The following is a 27,019-nucleotide window of genomic DNA, read 5'->3' on the forward strand; positions in this document are numbered from 1 at the left end:
GTCACTCAATCTCTCACACACCAGCAAGCACATGATTGCTATTACTGTCTTGCTCCCTTAGGAACTGTCTTTTTCAACACCTTGATCCTTTAGTCATTTCCTATTCACCCATTCTTCATCATGCTCCATCATCATCATCGTTTAACATCCATTTTCCATGCTGGCATGGGTTGGACAGTTCGACTGGAGTCTGGAAAGCCAGGAGGCTGTACCAGGCACCAGTCTGATCTGCCAATGTTTCTACAGCTGGATGCCCTTCTTAACACCAACCACTCCGAGAGTGTAGTAGGTGCTTTTGACTTGCCACCGGCACAGAGGCCAGGGGTGGCTGGCATTGACCACGATCAGATGGTGCTTTTTATGTGCCACCAGCACGGGAGCCAGTCAAGGAAGTGCTGGCATCGGCCACGTTCGAATGGTGCTTTTTACATGCCACTGGCACAGAAACCAGTCGGGGCAAGGGGGCTGGCATTGACCACGTTCGGATGGTGCTTTTTTACATGCCACTGGCACAGGCACCACAACTACAATTTCTATTTGAACAGAAAGCAATACTTTACAATCAGTTACCAACTCCTCAGAATCCTGTCTATAAAACATTTGATAAATCAATTATAAACAGGATTCTAGTGAGCTGACATTTAATTGGATCAATATAATGATACACCACGAGTTTATAGTTGCATATATTATATAAAGTAGCAATAATTTTGAGATTGAATGCCAGTGAAACAACTGTAAATTGTGTAATAAAACAATTTGCTCACTCTACTTTCGTTGTTTACTTATTTATTTATATATATATATATATATATATATAATATATATATATATATATAAATAAAAAAATAAGTCTGATTTGGCATTGTTTTCTATGGTTGGATGCCCTTCCTAATGTCAACCACTGCAAGAGTGTAATGGGTGCTTTTATATGCCTCCAGCATGGGTGCAACTTGCATGACAATGGTATCTGCCGCAACTACAATTTTGCTCAGCTTGATGGGTCTTCTTCTCAAGTATAACATAATGCCAAAGGTCTTAGTCATTGCTTCCGAAAGGCCCCAACATATATCATCATCATCATCGTTTAACGTCCGCTCTCCATGCTAGCTTGGGTTGGATGATTTGACTGAGGACTGGCGAACCAGATGGCTGCACAAGGCTCCAATCTAGATCTGGTAGTGTTTCTACAGCTGGATGCCCTTCCTAACGCCAACCACTCCGAGAGTGTAGTGGGTGCTTTTATGTGCCAGTGGCATGGGGGCCAGTCAGGTGGGACTGGCAACGACTTCGCTAGAATGTTTTTATATATGCCACCGGCATAAGTGCCAGTAAGGCGAATACAGGATAGCCCCTACAGTTATTCAACTATCTCTTTCGCATTCATATATTAACAGTTTCGATCTTAATTATTAAAAAATGTATGACACCATTATTCTATGCTAATTTAGTTAAGTGTAAGATAGAAATTTAAATGTAATAAAATGTTTTAAAAGACATTCATTTTAAAAGAAATTTAAAGAGCCTACATGGTAACTGTAAACCTTCTTTTGGGCCACCCTATATATATAGATAGATATATATACACATACATATATACCTATATATGTATATTTGCATGTCTGTGAGTGTGTATGTTGATAGTTGTAAGCGAGTGTCACCATCATACAAGTGGTGTCCATCTCCCACCTTTCATGAAAACATGTTTGATTATAGGGACATATTGCCTCACTTGAAAATAGGAGAGGACTGGCGACACGAGAAAGGCATTCAGCTATAAAAAAAAATGACATGACAAAAATTTCACCTGACCCATGCAGGCATAGAAAAGTGGGTGTTAAGATGATGATGATGATATATAAAGATATATAAATTGACTTCCTGGTTTTATTTGCTCACACACACACATTTATGTCATACAAATAGATATATATATATGGTATATATCACATATATATATATATATATATCATATACACACATAAACATATATACACACATACACACACACATACATTTATACATATATATATACACACATATATATATACATATATATATATATAGATAGATAGATAAATATATACATAAATATATATACACACACATACACACATATATATGTTGACATTTGTAAGCAATATGTATATATAAACTCGAATATATATATACAGGCATTTACCACTAGACATATCTATGTACTTATGTGCACATGTGTTTGCATAACTATCTCTCTACCAACTGCCTAGTCTATGATGACCTCTTGATAGCCTCTCACCGTTCTATCACTTGTTCCTAGCAACACACATACATACCCCACCCTGTCTGTATATTACTCATCCCTGTCATACATGTCCTCTCCATCCATGCCTTTTCTTGCTCTTCATTCCTGCACCCATGCCACCCCCCTATTACTCATCTCTCACTCTTTCCTTTTATCAATTACATTGTATATTGCTGTCAGTAAGATTAAAGATGGCAATGGTTCTCATTTTTGTTCCCCATACATTGCACTCACTTGCCAGTGACCTTATTATTACACATTGGCCATTCACCAGGACCTTCATTCCTTGTCTACTGCACACTCTACTTATGGTGCATCTCTCAATCACTCCATTCTCTTCTTAAATCTCACACTACCAAGCTCCAGTATGACTGCAGAATGTGGTGAATCTCTTCTACATTGCTTCCAATCAGAATGCCACTGCACTTGGTCTGACTTCCTCCTCATCACTCCTTTATGCTATTCTCTGGTCCAGGATCTACAAGGTCCACCTACTTGGCATTCACCATACCACCACTCTCATCACTCAAACCCTGCTCTGGCCCATCATCATTATCATTTAACATCCATTTTCCATGCTAGCATGGGTTGAACTGTTTGACAGGAGCTGGTAAGGCTGGGGGCTGTTCTAGCATGGTTTCTACAGCTGAATGCCCTTCCTTAAGCCAACCACTTTATAAAGTCAACTGGGTTCTTTTTACGTGCTTTATATGTGGAATTAGCACCAGTGCCCATCTCATTGCCAATACATAGGTAACCATTCAGAACCACTTTGTGCCCAGTTCACTCTACCTTCATGCCTCCTACCTGTACTACCTATCATCACTCCATATCAGCATATTCTTATTCTATTTCTCTCACACATCTTGGGCCTCTGCCATTCTTCTGTCACTGCCCTATCCCATGCATTGGCAACCTTTTCAAGAAGTGAACCATGTGAAGCATGTCTCATCACCAAGTGGGCAGCACTATTTAAAAAATTCAAAGTAATTTTTCATCGGCATACAATTCAGAAAGTCCATGGTACGCAGTTTGCCCATGACAGTTCTATCCCAGATTCACAATCTTTTGGCACCTCCCTACCATTTAAGTCAGACTGACCTTAAATATACATATCTATCTCAGAATACTGAGTACACTTACCACTGCTCTCCCTATCACATAACCCTCTAATCATGTCATTCATGCTTTTCGCGCTATAAAGAGGCAGATGAGAGAGCAGAGCTGTAGGATTGTGAGAACCCTTTGTGATGAGATTATGATGCTACTTTAGTGCTGGCTGCATGGAAAAAGCACCCAATATGATCAGTAAAGTGACTGGTGTTAGGAAGGGCATCCAGTTATAGAAACCAAGCCAAAATGAAATGTGAAAGATGAGAGGTTTTTCAAATTCCAACACATAAAGATAAGCAAATCCATCAAACCCATTCCAACATAGCAGATGTAAAACAGAATGATTTACATATATATATATATATATTTACATATCTATATCTATACATATAAAGTGAGTGGACAAATGAAAGAATGAGACACTCAGGAAATTCAGTAGAAGTTATATATATATATTATTACTTAAAACAGCCCAATGAGCTAGGTTCCTGTAATAAGCCTACGAAACTTTAAGTTGCCAGAGGCTGAATCAAACTGTTTTAGATATTAGTAATAAACACATTATATATATATATATATATATATATATATATATCATCATCGTTTAACGTCCATTTTCCATGCTGGTGTGGGTTGGACAGTTCAACTGGGGTCTGGGAAGCCAGGAGGCTGCACCAGGACCTAATCTGATCTGGCAGTGTTTCTACAGCTGGATGCCCTTCCTAACACCAATCACTCCAAGAGTGTAGTGGGTGCTTTTTATGTGCCACCAGCACAGGGGCCAGAGGAGCTGGTATCGACCACAATCAGATGGTGCTTTTTACGTGCTACTGGCACAGGGCTCACAACTACAATTTCCATTTGATTTGATTTTGATATTGCTGTTGATGTTAATGTACTTGACTCAATAGGTCTTCTCAAGCATGGCATTACGACCTTGATTCAAGGTACTTTTGAGTGGGCTGGTTATGCAACACTGGTGTAGGTTACAGCTGTGGACTCTATAAATATATATATATATATAACACCAGTATGGAAGATGGATATTATAAAAAGATCTTTATATAAACTGAGAATGTAAGGAATAGTAAAGGTAAAAACTACAAATGTTTCATACCTAAAACAATGTTTGTTACATGACTTGTAACACACATAAAACCTGCTTAGTTAATCTTCAGGTCATATTAAGTCAAGCAACAATGCTTTAGCTATGAAACATGTGTAGTTCTTATTTATTTCTCCCATTCGTTAAACTGTTGGATTTTCATTTGCTTTTTTAGCAATTTTACTTGCTAAACTCTGAGTTGTATGGTTACTGTCAGCTCATCGAAATTTCCATTGATTTCAAAATGAGGCAAAGTGTGTAACTTACAAAGGTTAACAAATACTTTTTCTCATATACTGCCCACCTTTTTTCATCTATACTAGCAGCAGACAGGCTTGAAGCTCACCATCTTCCTTCACCAGGATCTTTGAATCATACTAACCTATTAATATATATGTACATAAATATACATATATATGTGCATAAATATATGTGTGTGTGTGTGTATATATACGTGTATGTATGTGTGTGTACGTGTGTATATATATATATATAATTCATAGGAAGTATTTCCTTATGGCTTGTACATATAAGTAGGTAGTATATATAGTACATATATATGCGTAGTAATTTCTTATGGCTCGTACAAGTTTTCAGCCTTTCCCATATTTTTCATTCTTGAACCACAAATTGCTAACTTTTTGTTTCGCAAAGGGAAAAAAAATTGAACTGATATTATTCACTGAATTAATTTATTTCTTATATAATAGAGTTAATGTCAAATAAAAATTCACTTTTATATTACTCACAATAATTGGGCAACGTTAAGACAAAGAGATACAAAAACAAGCTTCTCTCAATTTCAATGTATGAAATCTATTCACAAAGCTTTATTAAGCCTGCAACTACTGCAGAAAACAATTGCCCATTCTGTCGCACGGGGAGATCGAGCCCAAAACCACATGGCTGAGAAGCAAACTTTTAACCATACAGCCACACATATAAAAAATATATATATATATATATAATATATATATATATATATATATATATATGCGCGCGCATAAATATACATACATTTTTTCTGTATATCTGCATATATATTTATATAAATATATATAATATATACACATTTATATAACATGCACTTATTATTTTATTTATATATATATATATATAAGCACATACAAATATATGTATATATAATTTTCAACCTTTTTCATTCGACAGTACGATTATTAAAGGCGCTAATTGCGTTACGACATAGCAGCAATTTTTTTAAAGTTTCATTATATAACCAAGTATTAATATTGTTTTAAGAAACTGGCGCTGACATTAGACTTTGCAGCAAAGAAACATATACACACCAGTAAAGTGCATTAAGAACACTTCTATTTTCTCAATATCCTAGTAATTTACTCGCTTTATTAAAAATACGCGGCGCGCGGTGATTAAAAAAAAAACACCACTTAAACACACATACAATTACACTTACATTCAAATACAGGGAGACATATATTCGTACTCATACACAACACATTTATTTATGCATAAAAAGGAAAAACTAAGAGGACTGTGTTGAGTGATAATTAAGTAATTAACTTATTTCGTTTGTGTTTTGCTAATAATTTTAAAGCTTTTCAACATTTGACTATAATAATAATGATGATGATGAGCGTGAAATACATATATTGGAGATGGTTGAAGTTAACATATAATATATATGTATGCCTGTATACGTGTGTGTACTTCTTCAAGAACTAGGCTAAAAACGCATTAAGCTTATTTTGTGGAACGTATGTGTGTATGCACACAGTTAAATATAGTCGATAGTATTTGTTAGTATAGATAGTGAGTTAAAAGTTAGATGTTATCAGTAATGTTTGAGACGAAAAACAAAACCGGTATCACTTACAAATGGAGATTAGAGAGAGAGAGAGAGACAAGGGGAAAAGAAAACCCAGTGGTTTATGTGTGTTATCAAATAATACAGTGCAACTGTTTTGAAATGTTTCAGTAAATAGATGTAGATATAATGTAACGACTTGTTTAAAATGTATTTTACTGTGGTGTTTGTGAGAAAGAAGGGGAGGAAAAGAGAAATTTAATAAATAAAAATAGTTAATTAATCTTACCTTGGAGGTGTATCTTCCCTCCTGGCTCGATGTGGTGGACTAGGTGTTCGAGATCTGTACCGTTTCCGAGCAGGAGAGATGGGGCTATTACCCCTTTGGTTCCGATAACCGAAAGACTGTGTTCTGTCGTTGTAAGCCCTCGGCGGATCCGGGTAAGCCCTTGGAGTGTCTGTGTAAGCCCTAGGGGCATCCGTATAACCACGATTTTCATCGTAAGCCCTCGGAGGAGGTTCCGGAGAGAAAGTTCGACTGTGGTTTCCTTTTCTGTTACGGCTCCGTCGTCGGCTAGAAGACTGGGCCCCGATAGTATGATCGCGAGTTTCACTGCGATAATGATATTGGGGACTTCGAGTGTAGCCTGCTTCGGGCCTTACTGGAGACTGGATTTCCGCATAAGCCCTAGGCGTTTCAATGTATGCTTGCCGGGACACTTCAGCATAGGCCTTCGGAATTTCGCAGTACCTCCTCGGCGAAGAAATTGTTTCCACATAGGAAGTTCTGTCGTGTCGGTCCAGGCGGTCACGATCAGTTGACCGTGACTGGGGTAGCGGTGGAGGTGCTTGGTGGAGCTGTGGATGTGATTCTGTCGGCGAGTAGCGACGGCTCTTTTTGCTCTTCTTGCGGTTTTGTGGATGATAAGGGGTTGGACTTCTACTTCGGCTCCTTCTACTATCCAGCATTGCAGGCGAGTTGCTGTGACTTCTCTCAGTCAAGTACATCTTGATAGCTGTCGCCGGAGATTGTCCCCGCTTGTCTCGTTCCCGGTTTGACGCAACCCTGCTGCTCGGGTGACCAGAAGCCGGCCCACAATCAATGGGCGACTCTAGGTTGGAATCCGAAGACAATTCATCATAGTCTACTAATGGTTTAGTCGACGAACTAGATTTTTCTCTTTCACGTATCCGCTTTTTTTTCGATTTGTGTTTTTGTTTCTTGTGCTTCTTTAAACTTGATGGCACCAAATGGGCGTAGGCCCGTGCATCAAACTCATCAAACACGAGGCCTCTGTGGCTTCGTGTGCCAGGCATCGTCCACTACAAACCACACTGTGGCTGTTTCTATTGTTGGTTTAAGCCGAACTTGTTGCACATGACGCTGTCGCAAGATGGCTCGATAGCCCTGTTTAAAAAAATACCTCAATTAAACCGTCTGTTTGTTTAAGAATGAAAGTTATTCCTGAATGTAAGCAAATGAAATAAGGATAATGGTTAAAAAATATAATAAAGGAAGCTGTTTTATACTATTTAAATATAATAATTGAGGGAACTGTTATAATTTCATAAGGAAGAGAAAGCACAACAACGGGGGGGAATGATCTCATTAAATTTTCACCGGTATTGAGATAACCACACCGTATTTACTAAAAATATCTTTGTCATCAGATTTAGTAATCCATATTCTAACAAAAACATAAGCTGATGACTAAAATAAAAGCATATCTATTAGAATTTTATCCGATTATGTTTTCTATAGTTAACACTATATACATTAGTCGCCATTTTACTTTGATTCTTCTACAACTCTAGAACGCAATGGATTCTGGGAAAGACCTCACAAAACAATGACGTATTGCACATATTGAAATTATATTCTTTTCAGTTGGAATTCTATCTTAGTTCTTTTCAAGGCATTTACAAATTACTTGTTGGGAAAAAAAAAAGAAAACAGGTTTGAACCGTTATTTTTTTTTTTTATGTGCAATAAGAACGTAATAAATGTCTTTTTCTTAAAACCGTATTACAGTACAACATTATGCACTGATAGAATAGTAAAGCGATATTTTTTTGTTTTGTTTTTGTTGAAATTGCCATATAAGATAGAACTTGAGATTTTGTCCGCAAACGTCAACAAGCTTAATAAACCGAGTTCACTTCCGAATGATTGCGAAAACTTTCATATAATTACTGGTTTAATATACTTTTCTTTTTTTTTTAATAGTAATATCTCTTTCGCGATGAAGTTGTCGTTAATTTCTTTGAAAACATACTTTATTATTTAGAAAGTGGACTTCGTTCTCTAAGCTTGTTCAGATTAACATTTTGACAGGTGCCTAAACCAATATAATACTTCCTCTGGGAAAATTTTAAAATAATGACTTTCTTCGTTATTCGAATATAAATCTATTATCATGTCATTTGAGATTTGATATCGTAAATTTAAAAACTAAAACACTATGTATTCAATAAGTGTTTTTGTATTGCTCACAGATACTATATAAAAATATTTATATATTGTCTGTGCTTACACATGCATATACGTATATAACGAAACTAATCAAAATAGGTTTTGTATTTCTATATCGAAGGATCAGAATGTGTGAGATTCATATTTCTAGCGCGCGGGCGCTCATGCATTTTTATACATACTTACTACCCCAGATACACCACAAACAATCAAAAGCTGAAGCACCGCGCGAACATCCACACACATACAGCGGATATAACCGACTTTCCATACATTGCGCTATGTATATGTAATGTGTGTGTGTTCCGCGAAACCTATACACACACAATCGAGAGGTAAAACACTTCTGTCTCCAGTGATATGCATTAATTGCAGATGTAGAAAGAAATTAGATTTATAGACAGTTGCTATTATTTTACGACCAAATACATTATAAAAGTGGTGCAAATATTACCTCCAAAAGAATAATAGATTGATAGTAAATTAGCTTTAACGAAATCGTTATGATATATACCTATAGTTATTATGTAGTATTAAGGTCATTCTGTGTTTATTTAAGCCATGCCGTGAAATATGTAATAATGCACAATGTTTAGTGTGTACAGTTTGGAAAAGACAGCTGACATACCCCTCGATACATGGGTGTATGTGTAGTACTTTTCTTTCCGGCTTATTTATTAGGGTGTATGAACCGAAATTGTGAAAAAGTGAAACTTTAAAAGCCGGAGTATTTGGAAAGACTGCACACTCGCATATATGTGTGTGTGTGTATACATGCAGATACACATACTACGACGAAACTGATTATATCGATAACTTTAGCCACTACCCAACTGTAATTAGAAATTTAGTCACAGAGCCTAACAGCTGATTTTTCAATCTTAGGTAGAGAGATCTTCGACACGGCCACACCCCATTATAATGTGTTACTGTCGGGAGGCAGCTTTAATAAGTATATATAGAGGTTCTCCCACCCACCTCCATTCAATCTAGATGTTTCCATTAATGTAGCTTGGAGCTTCCTGATACTTATTCGACTACATATCTCAAGAAACCAGTAATATCAAACTCTAATTACCATAACGTCAAAGTTAGCCATACATGCTTAGATAATATCACTTATAACATTGCACTCACACACTCTTCACCCCACACTCCAATGTGAAACTACCTAAAATTTCATTTACTGCACACTGAGAAGTGCCCCTCAGAGGGCATGACATATAGAGCAACCTTCATGTCATCCATCCAAAGGCATCACAGGTCATTACATGAGTATAACAGTCAATGTTTTCAATGGAAGATTTATGCATCACATGCACTCTTTTAGTTGTAGGGAAAGGAGAAAACTTCACCTCCTTGACCACTTCTTCTGGAGATTCTAGTATCAAAGAAACGACTTCCCCAACATCACATAGAGCATCCTTGACAGGGCCTCTCCTTTATCACATGGATTTTGTATTTGCCAACTCTACTTCCATGAGAAACTATATGTACACCAGCATATCCACTGTATCTATCAGTTTGAAAAGCAATATATCCTATTGTCACCAGAAATACACTCCATTATTGAACGTCAAGCTATGAGACACTAATAACTCAGAAATAACACCCTAGGCCTAACTAGCTCACACATAGTTGCAAGATGATACAATCCCTGCCATCCATAATAGAATTATTGCCTATTCTGCCCATCGTAACTATGGCCTACAATGGCTTGTCACACAATTTGATATGTAACCTAACGCTATTATCTCTCCACATAACTGTTGTTACTGTAGTATCATATCTTCAAAATGTCAACTTACTGGTGCCAGTATCCTGTCTGACTACCACATGGAACTTAATGAAAAAAGTATTGTCACTAACTGAAGCACCCATGTAATCTGAATTGACCAATGGAAGACTAAATATTCCCACCCAGAAGCCATTTTAAAATTTCTTAAGTTTTCTCTACTCTAACTGTATATCTGATGATGTAGATATGTTCATGTCCACAGAACTTTAATGATAAAGGAATCAAATTGATGGACCAGATCATGAAAGTTAAAAAGAGAGTTACAGCCCAATTAATTAAGAACAGCAGTAGACTAGATGTGATGCAGTTTGGTTTTGTGAGCAGGAGAAGTATTTAGCTAAGAGCAAATCTTTGTACTTGGCGTTCATTGACCTGAAAAAAGCCTTCAACAAAGTCTCACAACTCTGTGATGTGGTAGTTTCTGTGAAAGCTGGTGATGGAAGAATGGCTTGTGAAAACCATACAAACTATGTACAGGGTTGTTGTCAGTAAGGTGGAAATTGAGTATGAGTGAGGAGACCCCATGGGATTGCACCTAGAAAGTTACCCTGCGAGGCACAAGTCTGGGCAAGGTTGTTTATAGAAGACTAGCAGTTGCCCATGCATACCAGCCTCCCCTTTCCACACCACTGATGTTATCCAAGGGAAAGGCAAAGGGGCCGATACAGCTTGGCACCTGTGATGTCGCAACTCATTTCTACAGCTGAGTGAACTGGAGCAACATGAAATAAAGTGTCTTGCTCAAGAACACAACATGCAACCCAGTCCAGGAATCAAACTCACAACCTCACGATTGTAAGCTTGACACTCTAACCACTGAGCCATGAGTACAACGACTAATTTAAGGTAAATGTAGGAGTTCACTTGGGATCATTTCTCAGTCCCCTCCTATTCATCACTGTCCTCCAGAGCTGTAACAGAGGAATGTAAGAGTGGCTGCCCTCGAGAACTACCATATGCTGGTTATCTCATTCTCAAAACAAAATCTGTAATAGGATTAGAAAAGACATTCCAGGTGTGGAAGCAAAACTAGAATGAAAGGGTCTTAAAGTCAACTTAGCTAAGACCAGAGTTCTAGTAAGCAAGAAAGCAGACAGAACTCTACTTCCTTCAGGTAAACAGCCCAGCTCAATATGTAGGAAAGGTATAGGCAGGAATACCATATGGTGTACCCAGTGTAAGCAATGGATGCACAAGAAGTGCAGTAATATAACAAGAAAGTTAACAGAGAAAGTAGTGTTTGTTTGTGGAAGATGTGCAGGAACAATAAGCACTAATGACACATAAGAAATAGATTTTCTCAATTGAACTTGAGGCCACCTAACAGTCATAGACGGTTTTTGTTACATAGGTGACCTAACTGACTGTGGAGGAGGATGTTCTGAAAGTATAGTTGCCAGAATAAAAATAAGATGGAGAAATTACAGATAGATACTACTGCTGTTGGATGCAAAATATCTCTCTCTCTCAGAGTAAAAGGCAGATTGTATGATACTTATGTATGAACAGCAATGCTCCATTGCAGTGAGACGCTTTACCCCGAATGTAGTGGACATGCAAAGACTAAAAGCAAATGCAGGCTGTATGCTTCATTGGATGTGCAATGTCAGTGTGCATTGTGACGGTGCTAATGTATTCAGAAAAATAAGGCAGAAGAGGAATCAGATGTGTGCAAGAGGTTAGACTGTGCTGGTATGGTTATGCGATGCGTATGAATGAGAACAGCTGCATAAAGTTACTTAAGGTGGATGGATAATGAAGAAGAAGGAGTCCCAAGAAGACCTATGATGAACTAGTGAAGGTTGATGTCCAGATACTGAGTCTTACAGAAGAGTTGACTTAGGACTGAATTGATTTGCTGTGCTCAAAGACTCTTCTATCACAGATAGGAGGTCCTAAATATATTTTGATTATGCTTGTATATGCTGGGCCCTGCTCCTCCACTCATTCTACTCTGTCAAACTTTCCCCACATCTCATTTCCCAAATCTCCTCATATGGTGGTGCTACTACTACTTGTGGAGGCATGTGGCTTAGTGGTTGCACTCATGATCATAAGATTGTAGTTTCAATTCCTGCACTGGGTGGTGCATTGTGTTGTTAAGCAAAACACTTCATTTCACATTGCTCCAGTCCACTCAGCTGGCAAAAATGAGTAATCCTGTAACAGACTGGCATCCCATCCAGGGGTGGTGGGGTATATACATCATTGAAACCAGGAAACTGACCTTATGAGTCTACATGACTTGGGAAAGATCTACAGTAGTGGTTCCCAAAGTGGGCAGCATTGTCCCCCCACCCCTGGTGGGATGGAAAGTTCCAAGGGGGTATTGAAGAAAAGTGGGGTGATAATGGGGTAGCGATTCATGTAAAAAGTGGAGCAATAATGGGGTAATGATTCTTGTAAAAAGTGGGGTGATCATGGGATAGCAGTTCATGTAAAAATAACAAAATAAAAAAGTTTTATTTGTGAAATACAGTTGCTCTGAATTTGCTTCAGAAAAAAAATCTATGTTTGTGATGGGGGTGGGGGCGCTAGGAATGTGGGCTGGGTGTCAAAGGGGTGGCCTGGGTGTCAAGGGGGTGGCAGCCTGAAAAAGTTTGGGAACCACTGACCTACAGCATTACTCAGCTCCAATCACTTGAGCGTAGAACCAGCACATATTACATTGCCCTTATTCATTCTGTTTGTGCTACCAGTTACACCTTTGCCACCCTCCTCTAACTCTTTCACCCCTTATTCTTATCATCATTTGTTCCCACCCTATTTTCATCAATCACCTTTCTTCTGTGCCTTCAGTTATCTCTCCCTCTTCTCTGCCATGTTTTTGTCTTATCTGCTCTTGTTCTTGACACCCTCTCATATCTACCATCATACCCCACTCCTTTTAACTACCCTTATGTACCTTTACATCACCCTCCTCACCACTCCTACACTATCAGCTACTCCTCCTCCACCTTTGTTCATTGCTTAATACATTCTTCTCTCCCTCCATCTCCAACCATGTCACTCTCCCCTCACACTTTTTTAAAACTCCCCCTGTCCCCACCCTGCAATCCACTGTCTGTTTCCTTTCTTATGCTCACCTGTTTGTCACTTTAGGGTTTGTTCAGGCACCCCATCACTACTATCTTTTCTTCTTTTCAGCTACTCCCATCCATAGGTGCAGGCATGGCTGTGTAGCAAGAAGTTTGCTTCCCAACCACATGGTTCTGGGTTCAGTCCCACTGCATAGCACCTTGGGCAAGTGTCTTCTACTATAGCTTCAGGTCAACCAAAGACCAAAGCCTTGTGAGTGGATTTGGTTGATGGAAACTGAAAGAAGCCTGTTGTATATATATATATATATATATATGTATGCTTGTGTGTGTGTGTCTGCTTGTGTTTATGGTGTGTTTATGTCCCCATAACTTAACGATTCAGCAAAAGAGACTGATAAAATAAGTATCACACTTAAAAAACAATAAGCACTAATGTTGATACATTCAACTAAAAATTCTTCGGGGCACTGCCCCAGCATGGCCACAGTCTAATACTTGAAACCAGTAAAAGATAAAAAGATCCACCCTTATAAAATGCAGGATAGTCAAGTCATCTTCTCCATATGAAGACCCTTGTGTCTGTCCATCGTTCATACTTTTGCCTCTCGACACGGCAAATAATCAACCCCTGGCTTCTCTCAAATAATCTCACACTCACACTGTCAAAGGCACTTTTTCTTTTTCCCTTCTGTCTTGCGAATTACTCATCAACCTCACTAGCACCATTTGCATGGGAAAAGCACTAAATGCATATTGTCAAGCAGTTGGCATTAGGAAGGATAGTTTCTGTCTACCAAATGCACTTACTCACACCCAAGGTGCTTCACAGTGGAGCTGAACCTGAGACCACGTAGTTGCAAAATGCACTTTTTAGTCATATAGCCATACTGCACCTATACAACAGCAAAAGAGAGAGGGGGAGGTAATTGCAGTTGGAATACCTTTAATTAGGGTGAACCTGAATGAGGCTAAACACCACGAATGCAATCTAGACATGATCGCCTCACATTCTAGAAATAACAGGTGAGGGGATTTCATAGAAGCAAACTGAAAAAACCCCCATTATATATATACACATGCATATATCTGTGTGTATCTTTGTCACCCACCACCACTTGACATCCTGTGTTGGTGTGTTTGTGTCCCTGTAACTTAGCACTTCAGTAAAAGAGACTGATAGAATAAGTACCAGGCTTTGAAAAACTTTTCTGGAGTTGATTCATTTGACTAAAAGTTTTTCAAGGTGGTGCCCCAACATGGCCACGGTCTAACAGATAAGAGATTACTGTCATTCAGATTTGACCACTTTTCACCCTAAAGTATTTCCCTATGTCACCAATCTTGGGATGGTTTCCAATATTAGATTTTTCTCATTGAGATATTTTAAAAAAGGTTAACTATAGGCACAGGAGTGGCTGTGTGATAGGTAGCTTGTTTACCAACCACATGGTTATGGGTTCAGTCCCACTACGTGGCACCTTGGGCAAGTGTCTTCTACTATAGTCTCGGGCTGACCAAAGCCTTGTGAGTGGATTTGGTAGACGGAAGCTGAAAGAAGCCCGTCATACATATGTATATATATTTGTGTGTATGTTTGTGTTTCTGTGTTTGTCCCCCCAACATCTCTTGACAACCGATGCTGGTATGTTTATGTCCCCGTGACTTAGCAGTTCGGCAAAAGGGATGGGTAGAATAAGTACTAGGCTTACAAAGAATAAGTCCTGGGGTCGATTTGCTCAACTAAAGGCGGTGCTCCAGCATGGCTACAGTCAAATGACTGAAACAAGTAAAGAAAAGAATACTCAGATGTCCTTTAAAATAACTAAGGTTTGAATATTTAAAACAATGCAGTCATGGCTGTGTGGGGTTAAGAAACTTGCTTCCCAACAACATGGTCTTGGGTATTGACAATTAGTGAGAGTAAACAAATGAGAAGTGAAAGAAATTGGAGCTGATGTTGAATATAAGTTATCAATGAACAGGAAATGTTGCCTGAATTCTTAAAAAGAGAGTAAACTCTGCTAAAGGTAACCAGGGCAAAATGAGGTGTTAACCAAATTGACAGTTTAAGTCTACAAGAATTCGCACTTGGTTTAGCTTACTTAATCATTCACAAATGTCACCTGTTTACAGTAGCATGGTTGCTCTGTGAACTGCACATCAATCCAAGATGAAGATAATACAACATTGATTAAAGATTAAAGGTACCAAGCCCTGATTGTTTAAACCAAGCATAAACTCATAACAAAGTAAGGAAGAAATCTATAGGGAACTGCTGCAAGGTATAGCCTTAGAACCACTACTGTTTATTACAACACTTGCAAACAGCTATACGCACCATCCAGTATTCCTTTAAAAAGGAATGATATATTTGGTAATGTAGTCCTAGCTACCCTGTGTCTGAATTAACCCTTTGGCAGTTAAACCAGCCATATCTGGCCTAAATATACTACCTGATTTTTGTTCAAACAAACCAGATTTGGCTTCTTACACCTATCCTACAACATCATGCTAAAAATACACAATCACATCATCAAAATCTCAAAGCTACAAATTAATACACGGTTAATTGAAAACAATGTGAATCAATAAGGGTTACATTTGGCAGAGTCATCTGAATGCTGAAGGGTTAAAGATGGTTTTATCGTGCTGAAAAGCTTTTGATCAGCACTGGTTAGAAAATAGTTGTTGCTCAGTTTAGTACATGAGCTAACCTTCCTACTAAGCAAGGAAGTCTTTACATGGTCACCCAACCTACTAGATATAGCAGTTAAATCTTCCTCAAATTACATCCTAGTATCTTTAAAAAGGCAACATTAGAAGATGTAGTTTGAGATACACTAGGCCAGACTTAAATGCCTTGGTTAAGGCTGCATATGTGTCAATAACAGAAACACTTTACTCTTTTTTTTTCTTTTCTACTCTAGGCACAAGGCCTAAAATTTTGGGGGAGGGGACCAGTCAATTAGATCGACCCCAGTATGCAACTGGTACTTAATTTATTGACCATTAAAGGATGAAAGGCAAAGTCGACCTCAGTGGAATCAGAACATAAAGACAGACGAAATACTGCTAAGCATTTCACCCAGTGTGCTAATGTTTCTGCCAGCCCGCTGCCTTAGAAACATTCTACTCTACCATCGTGGTCTTTTAGGTTGGTGGCTCCCAAACTAGTTACAAAACCTTTGTATGATTTTTCAAAAATCCAGAACCCATACATATATTTAACAAACAATTCTGCTAAGACATTAAATGAAACAAAAATTGTTTTAGAGAAAGAATTTATTCATCATCATTTAACGCTCACTTTTCCATACTTGCATGGGTCAAATGGAATTTATTGAGCAATTTTCTGCAGCCTGGTACTCTTCCTGTTGTTGATTCTCACCTGCTTCTAAACATATTTCCTAAAATTAGAGATGTTTTTCATGGAAGATGAGAAATGAACAACACTGCTTGTATGATGGTGATGTTCATCACATGCTGCCAAGACAAGACATCCACTTGATGTCCAAGGATACTAAGGACTGTACAGTAATCATCCCAGGAAATACGGATTATCATCATAAGAAACATTGGATTTGTGGAAACATGCGTAGTGATGAATTAAAATGTTTATAGATTTCATTCATAGATTATTATTATTACTATATTTATCCTACATTATATCGGCACAGCTCAGTGTAACCCAAAAAAACTGGTATTGGTAATTGGTATCTTCAGGCTGTAGCCAGCATAATAAAATAGGAGCTTTGATACACATATTCAAAAACATTTCCCGTAAAGAATATACAGGGTTATTCAAAGAGAAAGAGCAGATTTAAAATTTATTTTTAAAACAAACAGTAAGAGACACAAACACATTCTACATATTTCTTGATAGGGGAGGGTTTAAAGTTTATTTTAAAGTAGTATGCACTCAACAAGAGCACCATGTGTTGCTCAACAAACATCGAAACCTTTTTCTGTGAAATTTTTTATGCCTTTCGTAAAGATGGTCCTGAGTTGAAAACAGTAGAAAAATGTCAATGGTCTATGCTCCATTGGGAGGGAAGGGATTAAAAAGAAAAAGGATATCACTTTCCATTAAAATCATCATACATCCATTTTCCATGCTGTCATGTGTTGAATGGTTTGACAGGAGCTGGCAAGGCCAGGAACAGCACTAGCTTCCATTGTCTGTTTTGGTATGGTTTCTACAACTGCAGGCCCTTCCTAATGCCAACCCTTTTTCAGAGTGTACTGGGTACTTTTTACATGGTACCATCACCAGTTAAAACAGTTAGTTCATAAGTAGACAAGGGATTATATTTATTCCCTAGAAAATACTCCTCAGCACTGGATTGTTTTCCTCCCACCTTTGCCACTCCAACCCTCTAATGCTAAATATGTCAGGGAGCCAGAAGTAATCCAGCAGACACCAAAAGCATCTCTGAGTTGATGGGTCTCGGCCTTTTCTCGCTCAGTACATCTTTTCACTGAAAGGCATTTTACAAACACCTAATTTATTTTATAAACAAAAAAAAAACCACTGCACAACACCTTGGCCAAGTACCTTCTACTGATGACCTGGACCAACCAATGCCTTGCAAGGGAATTTGATTGATGGAAACTCTAAAACGCAAGCATATATGTACATATAAATATATATGTGTGTGTATGTTGGTTTGTTTGTATCCTTGTAGCTTAGTGGTTTTAGAAAAGAGACTGATAGAATAAGTACTGAACTTAAAAGAGTAAATAGTGAGGTCAAATTGTTCAACTAAATCCTTGAAGGTGATGCCCCAGCATGGCCACGGCCCAGTGACTGAAATGAATAAAAAAGAAAAGATATGACAATTTAATTTGTGTTCAGTGGTTTGCTATCTCAATCTGTACCCCACCCTTTTTTCCTCTCTCTATTCCAAGGTTTCAGTTAAAGAAAGGTGTGAGAGCTGTAGCCCCTTATTGCGCTGGCATGGTCATTTGTTGCATATGGATGAGGACAGCTGTGTGAAAAAGTGTCACACCCTAGCAGTAGAGGGAACCTGTGGGAGAGGTCGACGCAGGAAAACCTGGGATGAGGTGGTGAAACACAACCTTCAAACGTTGGGTCTCACGGAGGCCAATGACAAGTGACCAAGACCTTTGGAGATATGCTGTGCTTAAGAAGACCCAGCAAGCCAAGTGAGACTGTAACTGTGGCCTATGTCAGTGCAACATAACCAGCCCATTTAAGAGTACCCTTCAATCATTGGACAATAAACTGTGCTTGTGAAGACCTGTTGAGTCAACTGGTCATTATCATGGCTGATGCCAGTAGCGCCTGACTAGCATGTAAAAAGCACCCACTACACTCTCAAAGTGGTTGGCGTTAGGAAGGGTACCCAGCTGTAGAAACTTTGCCAGATCAGATTGGAGCCTGGTACAGCCTTCTGGCTTGCCAGTTCTCAGTCAAACCGTCCAACCCATGGAAAGTGGACATTAAACAACGACAGTGACGATGATGATGGATGCTGGGTAGGGGGATATCAAGAGGGAACTAGGGGAAATACTGGAGTTTTAGGGGTGTTATGATTTTCCCAGGGAAAATAAAACTTAAACGCAGTACTATGTGCAATGTCACACAGTTACAATGCACATTGTAGTCCAGCATTCTTAGTTAAAGACATTTCAGACAGGAGCATCCCTGCCCATATTTTATTCAGACACTGTATCTAGGCCCAAACCACAGATGTGTATGTGTGTGTGTGTATGGTTGTAAATAACTATCACCTTCATACAAGTGATTCTGTCTGTTTCCAGTTTTGGGGGAAAAACAAGTCTGGCTATGAGGAAATGTCACCTTACCTAGAAATAGGTGAAGGTTGGTGACAGAAAGGGCATCCCGCTACAAAAAATCTACCTCAACAAATTCTTCCTAACCCATACCAGCATGGAAAAGTGGACGTTGAATGATGATGAGGTCAAACCTAGTACTTGCCCGGTACTTACTGTATCAAAATCGGAAGTGTGAAAGCAAAGTAACACCCAAGGGTATTGAAAGTCAGAACATTAAGATCAACACTGGATTAACCATTAAGCAAAATGAGCACATGTTTAGGACATCAAGGGAAGTGGAGGGGCACCACAAAAATGGTAAATAGTTTATGGTACAAAAGAAATCACTTTAAACATGGTAAAATAATATTCAAAGTGGTTTATATAATTGGAAATATAATTTCAAAGTTCATGGATCTGATCAAAGACTTTGCAATTAAAATAAGTCAGAGAAAATTTTTCAAATATAAATAATAAAGAGGAAATATACAAAAATAAATATTATTTTCCATCTTACTGTTAGTTTTATTCTTTTACCTGTTTCAGTCACTTGACTGTGGCCATGCTGGAGCACCACCTTTAATAGAGCAAATCGCCCCCAGGACTTATTCTTTTTAAGCCCAGTACTTATTCTTTTGCTGAACTGCTAAGTTACGGAGACATAAACACACCAACACTGGTTGTCAAGCGATGGTGGGGAACAAACATACAAATATACATACACACACACACACATATATATATGTATGTTTATATATATGACAGGCTTCTTTCAATTTTCGTCTACCAAATCCACTCAGAAGGCTTTGGTCATCCTGAGGCAGAAGACACTTCTGCCTGAGGTAGAAGACACTTGTCTAAGGTATCACGCAGTGGGACTGAACCTGGAACATTGTGGTTGAGAAGCAAGATTCTTGCCACACAGCCACTCATGTTTTGTTTCATTTTGAAAAATAAAAATTTATTTTATGGTTTATTCGTCTTCATTGTCATTTAACGTCCGCTTTCCATGCTGGCATGGGTTGGACAGTTTGACTGAGGTCTGGCAAGCCAGAAGGCCGTACCAGACTCAAATCTAATCTGGCAAAGTTTCTACTGCTGGATGCCCTTCCTAACACCAACCATTCCAAGAATGAAGTGGGTGCTTTTTACATGCCACTGGCACAAGGGCCAGTAAGGCAGTACTGGTATCAACCAAGCTTGAATGGTGCTTTTTACATACCATTGGCACAGGAGCCAGTCAGGCAGCACTAGCAACAACCCATGCTCGAATGGTGCTTTTTACGTGCCAGTAATTGTTTATATTTTGCATTACATATATACGAGGATACCAAATGCTTTTAAGTGCTTAGTATCTCTATGGGTATTAATCCACCCCTGATAAAGATATGCAGCTAAATACCACAAGATTTTTGTCTGTCACTCTACTAATTATGCAGTTCTATGTAAATTTTGGCAATTCTGTGTTTTAAAAAATGCCATTCTTCAACAGAAAATATTTTAAATAATGGATTGTATGCTCTAATAAACAAGAAATAAAACACAAAGAAAATATTTTTAATAATGGTTCCTCCTAGTTTGATCAGCTTCCAAAAACTAGTCCTCATTCAAAGAATTTGTTTAGCTGTTGGTCAGTATGAATAGAATAGACCTATGATCAAAGATGTTCCAGTTGTGATCATTTCTTTTTTCATGTCACATAATAATGTACCTAGAACACCTTTATCCTATGTATCTCACCTTTTCTTTAAGGTTGTAGGATGTGTCTGCTTTGAGAGAGATTTGGCTTCTATTTCTAGTAAGTTAAGCAACCACATAGTTGCAACTCCCTTATGACTCAGACAAGTTATTAATTGTCTGGTTTTTTAAGATTCTGAAATTATGATTGATCACACTACTCTTTGCTTGTTTTCCTTTTACTCTTTTATTATTCTTTCTTTTTTTTAATGTTGACATCATTCCCCAAAGCAGAATGATACGGTTCATAGACCTTGAATCAGATTGATGGTGTATGGTAACGGTGGTGGTGGTTTCACTTCATTTCAAAACATCCATCATCAGTGGTGTTCTGCCATCATCTTGTCCTCTTTTTTTCTTTCTTCTTTTTTGCAAACATAATTAGGACTAATTTTTCTTCTCCTTTTCTCTTTATTAAAGAAATGAAGATATCAGAGTTAACGCTTGCAATGATACATGCAGCCAAGAAAGGATCAAACATTGCCATGATTATCCGTTCCAAAGATGCCCTGCTACGTTTATTGGTTGAAGAGAAAACTGGTAACCAGAAAAATGTAAGATTTGTTCAAGACTTCAAAACACTGGCAGATGTCTTGATTCAGGAGACTGTTCGCTATGATCTGGATCAAAAGGTAGGATCATCATCATCATCATTCTTTAACATCCGTTTTCCATGCTAGCATGGGTTGGACGGTTCAACTGGAATCTGGGAAGCCAGGAGGCTGCACCAGGCTCCTGTCTGATCTGGCAGTGTTCCTACAGCTTGATGCTTTTCCTAACGCCAACCACTCCATGACTGTAGTGAGTGCTTTTTACTTGCCACTGGCACGGGGGCCAGAGGAGGCTGGCAACGACCACGATTAGTTGGTGCTTTTTACATGCCACCGGCATGGCAGCCAGTCAACTCAGCACTAACAATTTATCCTCAATAGTTATCACTTGTTTGATCAAGTTCACTGAAGCAGTGTATTAAGTAGCTGAGTATTCCAAATACACACACATACATGTGATTTTAATGTAATCCTTAAGTGGAATCAGCATGGGACAGTTTAACAAGGCTGGACTATTTAATTACATGGACAATCCATTCTCTAGGCTTCTGCATAGTTTCCATCTACACAGTTGCACTCAGAGGTCTGTGTTGACCCAAGGTTATAGAAAATGACTCTTTCCTTAGTTGCTACTCTGTAGAATCGAATGTTTGAACACCTGTAAGATAAATAGTGGTAATGTGTTGTGGGGTGTGTTTGTATGTATATGTAATTACTGGTATTATTATAGAGAGTTGGCCCAAAAGCTTGCCATAGTGTGAAATCCATCAAATAGGTCATGATAGGGTTTGAACTCAGAATGCAAAGAGCTAGATTTTATATCACAAGCATTCTTACAGTTCTACAAATCCACCGCCCTGGATTGATCCTTTTTCATTAACTCCAAAAGGATGAAACCACCATAAAGTTCAGTTCTTGTTGTGCTGTGGTGGCTTACATGCCTCAATGATTCTGAGAAATAGGCCAGAGTGTAAACCCCTGGTAGAGCCTCCCATGCTAGACTAATATGAGCCACCTCTTCCCAAAGGTAAAAAATTAGACTCAACACTCTTCCTCCTCCTCATTATTATTATTTTCCATGCCGGCATGGGTTGGATGGTTTGACAGGAGCTGGCAAGACTGGAGAGCTGCACCAGGCTCCAATTGTCTATTTTGGTATGGTTTCTATGGTTGGATGCCCTTCCTAATGCCAACCACTTTAGAGAGTGTACTGGGTGCTTTTTATGTAGCACCAGCATCAGGGCTTTTTATGTGGAACCAACATGAGTGTTTTTTTATGTGGCACCAACACCAATGTTTTTTTATGTGGCTCACAGCACCAGTGCTTTTACTTGTTGAATCTACTTATTGTTTTCTTGAAGCATGTGGTGATCAATGTAATATCTAAATATATATATATTTCTCTCTAGTTTCCTGGACTTGGTAAGAACCTGTATGGTGAGGAAAGCAATAAATTTACAAATGCCCTAGGTGAAACAATCTGTGTGACTATTGAGCCAGACCAGGAGAAAAATGTGGAATTGCTAGGTAAGTGAAATATGGCAGCAGACACAGTGTTGTGAAGAGGGTTAATTCATAGAAACAGGTTGAAGACAGAGATTTGAGCTGGTAAGAGTCAGGTCTTCACACTGGTTATTTATTGACTTATTCACACAGGTGTGGTTGTGTGATTAAGAAGTTTGCTTCCCAACCACATGGTTTTAAGTTCAGTCCCACTGCATGGCACCTTAAGCAAGTGTCTTCTACTGTAGCCCTAGTTTGAACAAAGCCTTGTAAATGGATTTAGTATATATAAACTGAAAGAAACCCTTACCATGGATTTCTGTCAAATCATTTATTATAACCAATATATGTAACATACCTTTCAAAATAATTGGACCTTTAATGAAATACTCAACAAAGTAGAGGTATTGTCAAGCCATCAGGCTTCCCCTCAGTTTCCTTCAGCATAAAGTTACTCATAAACTTTGGGTTAACCCTAGGCTTTGTTAAAAGATGTGCTCAAGATATCACATATTGGGTTTGAACTCATGATTGCAAAGTAAATTTCCTAAATACTGAGCCATGCCTTCATAATTGGCACATAATAGCCACCTTAATGTAGAAATAATCAACTTTGTCTTTCCTCTTTTCAGGGTCAATAAAATAAGTACCAGCTGAGTACTGGGGTTGATGTAATCAAGAAGTCCTTTCCCCCAAATATCAGGCCTGTACCTGTGGTAGAATGGATTATTATTGTAAGTGAGAAAGTAGCACTTGCAATCAAAGTGACACTGGGGTACAAATATATGAAACCCAGTATACCCATCATGACTATCCATCTGATAAGAGTACACCAAGCACATGCATCACAACCATACGTGCACAACATGGTGATCTCATATTAAGATAAACAGCACATGACCTTGCAGATGGGGCCCAGTTACAATTTTCTTCGGGTCGAGTAGCCCATCCCACTCAAAAAGTCCCTGAAGAAGGGTTGTTTGAGGATGTTGAATGAAACTCTCGTGATTCCAAAGGTGAATTATTCAAACCGCAAAGAATTGCTCTCAACACATAGCTATGACGCTCCCCCACTACTTCTGCTCATAATCAGGGATACACATATTGTCAACCACTAAGGGACATGCTCAACTGGTTATGGTCAAGCAACTGACAAGCAAATCTCTGGTATTGAGCAGAATATTTATTATTATTATTATTATTATCATTATTAAAACGGCAAGCTGGCAGAATCATTAACACATCAGGTGTATTTTGTCTGTTGCTATGTTCTGGGTTCAAATTCTGCCACGGTCAGCTTTGCCTTTCATCCTTTCGAGGTCAATAAATTAAGTACCAGTTATGCACTGGGGTTGATGTAATCGACTAGTCCCCTCCCCAAAAATTTCAGGCCTTGTGCCTTTAGTAGAAAGGATTATTATTATTACTATTATTATTGCTGTTGTTATTATTATTATTTCTGCTACTTTCTCTTTTTTAGGCCAAGTCCTTCATGGAAACCATGAAGCAGCCCATCTTTTGGCACAAGCTATCAGTTCCCAGCCAGAAAGTGCAAATAATCCTCTCCTGGATCAAGTGCTTGATGAAATTGAACTGGATAAAGTTCGAATCTGGATTGACCCAATTGGTAACACTTGAATCATTTCGCCTTAGAATGTGGAAAATTGTTTTCTTAGTTTTAGGTTTCATCTTTTGGCTGCATTAAGGTTTGATGAAGCGATTGAAAATTTGATGTAGAGACATCAAAAATTGAATCCATCACAAAGTCCGGTCCTTATGGTGGTATGTGTGTCTCAATGGCAAGCTCCTTGTAGGGTGTCCCATGCTAGACAAGTCAAAGGTCAAACTAATATGGGTCACCTCTGATGTCTTTAAAAGTAAAAAAAGAAACCTGAAATCTCTGGTATTGAGCAGAATAGTTATTATTATTATTATTATTATTATTATTATTATTATCATTATTAAAACGGCAAGCTGGCAGAATCATTAGATGGAGAAGAATTTACATAGAATATGTGAGGTACCCACAAGTACGATCTTTTGTAATTGGAACTGTCAGAGATTTGTTCTATGTACATGTTTGTTCCTTTTCATATCATTCCAATTGCCCAATAATATTTGGTACTGTTTTACAGTGCCATATTCTTCTAATTTCAATCTGCAGATCCTTATACTTGCTCAGTTTTTCAAACATTTTCAGAGATAACTGGTTAAGGTCAAGCAACTAACTAGAAAATCTGCACTTATGAGCAGAATATTTGCTTTATAGCCTATCTTTTATACCAAGACAAAACATCAGTTAAGATTGAAAGCCATGGGAGCTACTGCTTTGTATTGCATCTGGGCATTTATTATTATTAATATTGAGTAAGAGAACAATGCATGGTATCAAAGTGACACTGGAGTACAAATATACAAAGCCCATTATACCCATCATGACCACTCATCTGATAAGGGTACACCAGGCACATGCATCACAACCATATGTGCATGACAGGGTGATCTCATATCAAAATAAACAGTGCATGACCTTGTAGGTGAGGCCCAGTTAGAATTTTCTTCAGGTTCAGTGTCTCATCCCACTCAAAAGGTCCCTGAATAAGGGTTGTTTAAGGGTGTTGGATGAAACAACCATATTTCCAGAGGTGAACTATTCATGCCCCAAAGAATTACTCTCAACACATGGCTGTCATGTGTCCCACTACTCCTGCTCATGATCAGAGATGCACATATCATCCACCACTAAGGGACATGCTTACTTTGTTTGCAGACTTTCCAGATAACTTTTGCTGAACCAAATGGTTGTTGTTATTGTTGTTGTGGTTTGATGGTGGTGGACAAAGACATGAACACACACATATAGAACATGCCTCCACACAGTTTCCATCAACCAGATTAAATCACAAGGCAATGGTCGGCCTATGACTATAGAAGAAGATATTTACCCAAGGTGCTGTGCAGTGGAACTGAACCCAAAACCTTGTGGTTGCAAACTGGGCTTCTTAACCACAGAGCATGCCTGCACCTTTATAGACAGATGCACAAAGTAGCAACTGTCATTATGTAATTTTGAAACATTTCCAGTTTCATAATTAGTGTTTTAGTATAATGAAGTAATCCCACAACGAAAGTCTCTCACTTGTTGTATAGTCTACCAGGTGATATAGTCTTTAGCGCTTATTCTATTTTATATTTTATTTTGTAATATATTATTGGTACAAACTATCGACCTTGGAGGAATGGGAGGCAAAAATTGACTGACTTGGATATGAACTCAGAAAATAAAGGGACTTAACTTAATACCACAAGGTATTTTGACTGGCAGTCTATTGGTTCTATCATTCACTATGATGATGTGTGTATATGCATATATGTATGTGTATATATATATATATGTGTGTGTGTGTACATGTATGCAATAAATTTAATAATATGAAGATTGCTTACCAACCACATGGTTCTGGGTTCAGTCCCACTGTGTGGCACCCTGGGTAAGTGTCTTCTACTATAGCCTCTGGCCGTCCAAAGCCTTGTGAGTGGATTTGGTAGATGAAACTGAAAGAAACCCATTGTATATATATATATATATATATATATATATATATATATATATGATGCGTGTGTACGAACAGCCATGCTACATGGCAGCGAAACATGGGCCGTGACTGCTGAGGACATGCGTAAGCTCGTGAGGAATGAAGCCAGTATGCTCCGATGGATGTGTAATGTCAGTGTACATACTCGACAGAGCGTTAGCACCTTGAGAGAAATGTTGTACCTAAGAAGCATCAGTTGTGGTGTGCAAGAGAGACGATTGCGCTGGTATGGT

At 38.4% G+C, this 27,019-nt stretch overlaps 2 protein-coding genes across 8 annotated transcripts in view; one reads left to right on the forward strand and one right to left on the reverse strand.

The window, feature by feature from the left end:
• LOC115216462 (cyclin-dependent kinase 12-like) overlaps positions 1-8,070 on the reverse strand; it is a 135,520-nt gene extending 127,450 nt beyond the window's left edge. For 4 of the 5 annotated variants that reach the window (XM_029785821.2, XM_029785820.2, XM_036506739.1 and 1 more), the window contains exon 1: positions 6,578-8,069. In XM_029785821.2, coding sequence (XP_029641681.1) covers positions 6,578-7,605 — 1,028 coding nt within the window. In that variant the 5' untranslated portion in view covers positions 7,606-8,069. Of the gene's footprint in view, positions 1-6,577 lie in introns of all 5 variants that reach the window. The other variant, XM_029785819.2, reaches the window with a different exon arrangement.
• Positions 1-27,019, forward strand: part of LOC115216816 (inositol polyphosphate 1-phosphatase) — a 71,938-nt gene that overhangs the window by 22,401 nt on the left and 22,518 nt on the right. Inside the window, exons 1-4 of one of the 3 annotated variants that reach the window (XM_029786398.2) lie at positions 8,122-8,245; positions 21,557-21,768; positions 23,097-23,214; positions 24,671-24,817. In XM_029786398.2, the coding sequence (XP_029642258.1) occupies positions 21,559-21,768; positions 23,097-23,214; positions 24,671-24,817 (475 nt within the window). In that variant the 5' untranslated portion in view covers positions 8,122-8,245; positions 21,557-21,558. Of the gene's footprint in view, positions 1-8,121; positions 8,246-16,712; positions 16,755-21,556; positions 21,769-23,096; positions 23,215-24,670; positions 24,818-27,019 lie in introns of those variants that run through there. The other 2 variants (XM_036506742.1, XM_036506741.1) reach the window with 2 other exon arrangements.

This window comes from Octopus sinensis, linkage group LG10 (genome assembly GCF_006345805.1).
Source record: "Octopus sinensis linkage group LG10, ASM634580v1, whole genome shotgun sequence".
Taxonomy (NCBI): Eukaryota; Metazoa; Mollusca; class Cephalopoda; order Octopoda; family Octopodidae; genus Octopus; species Octopus sinensis.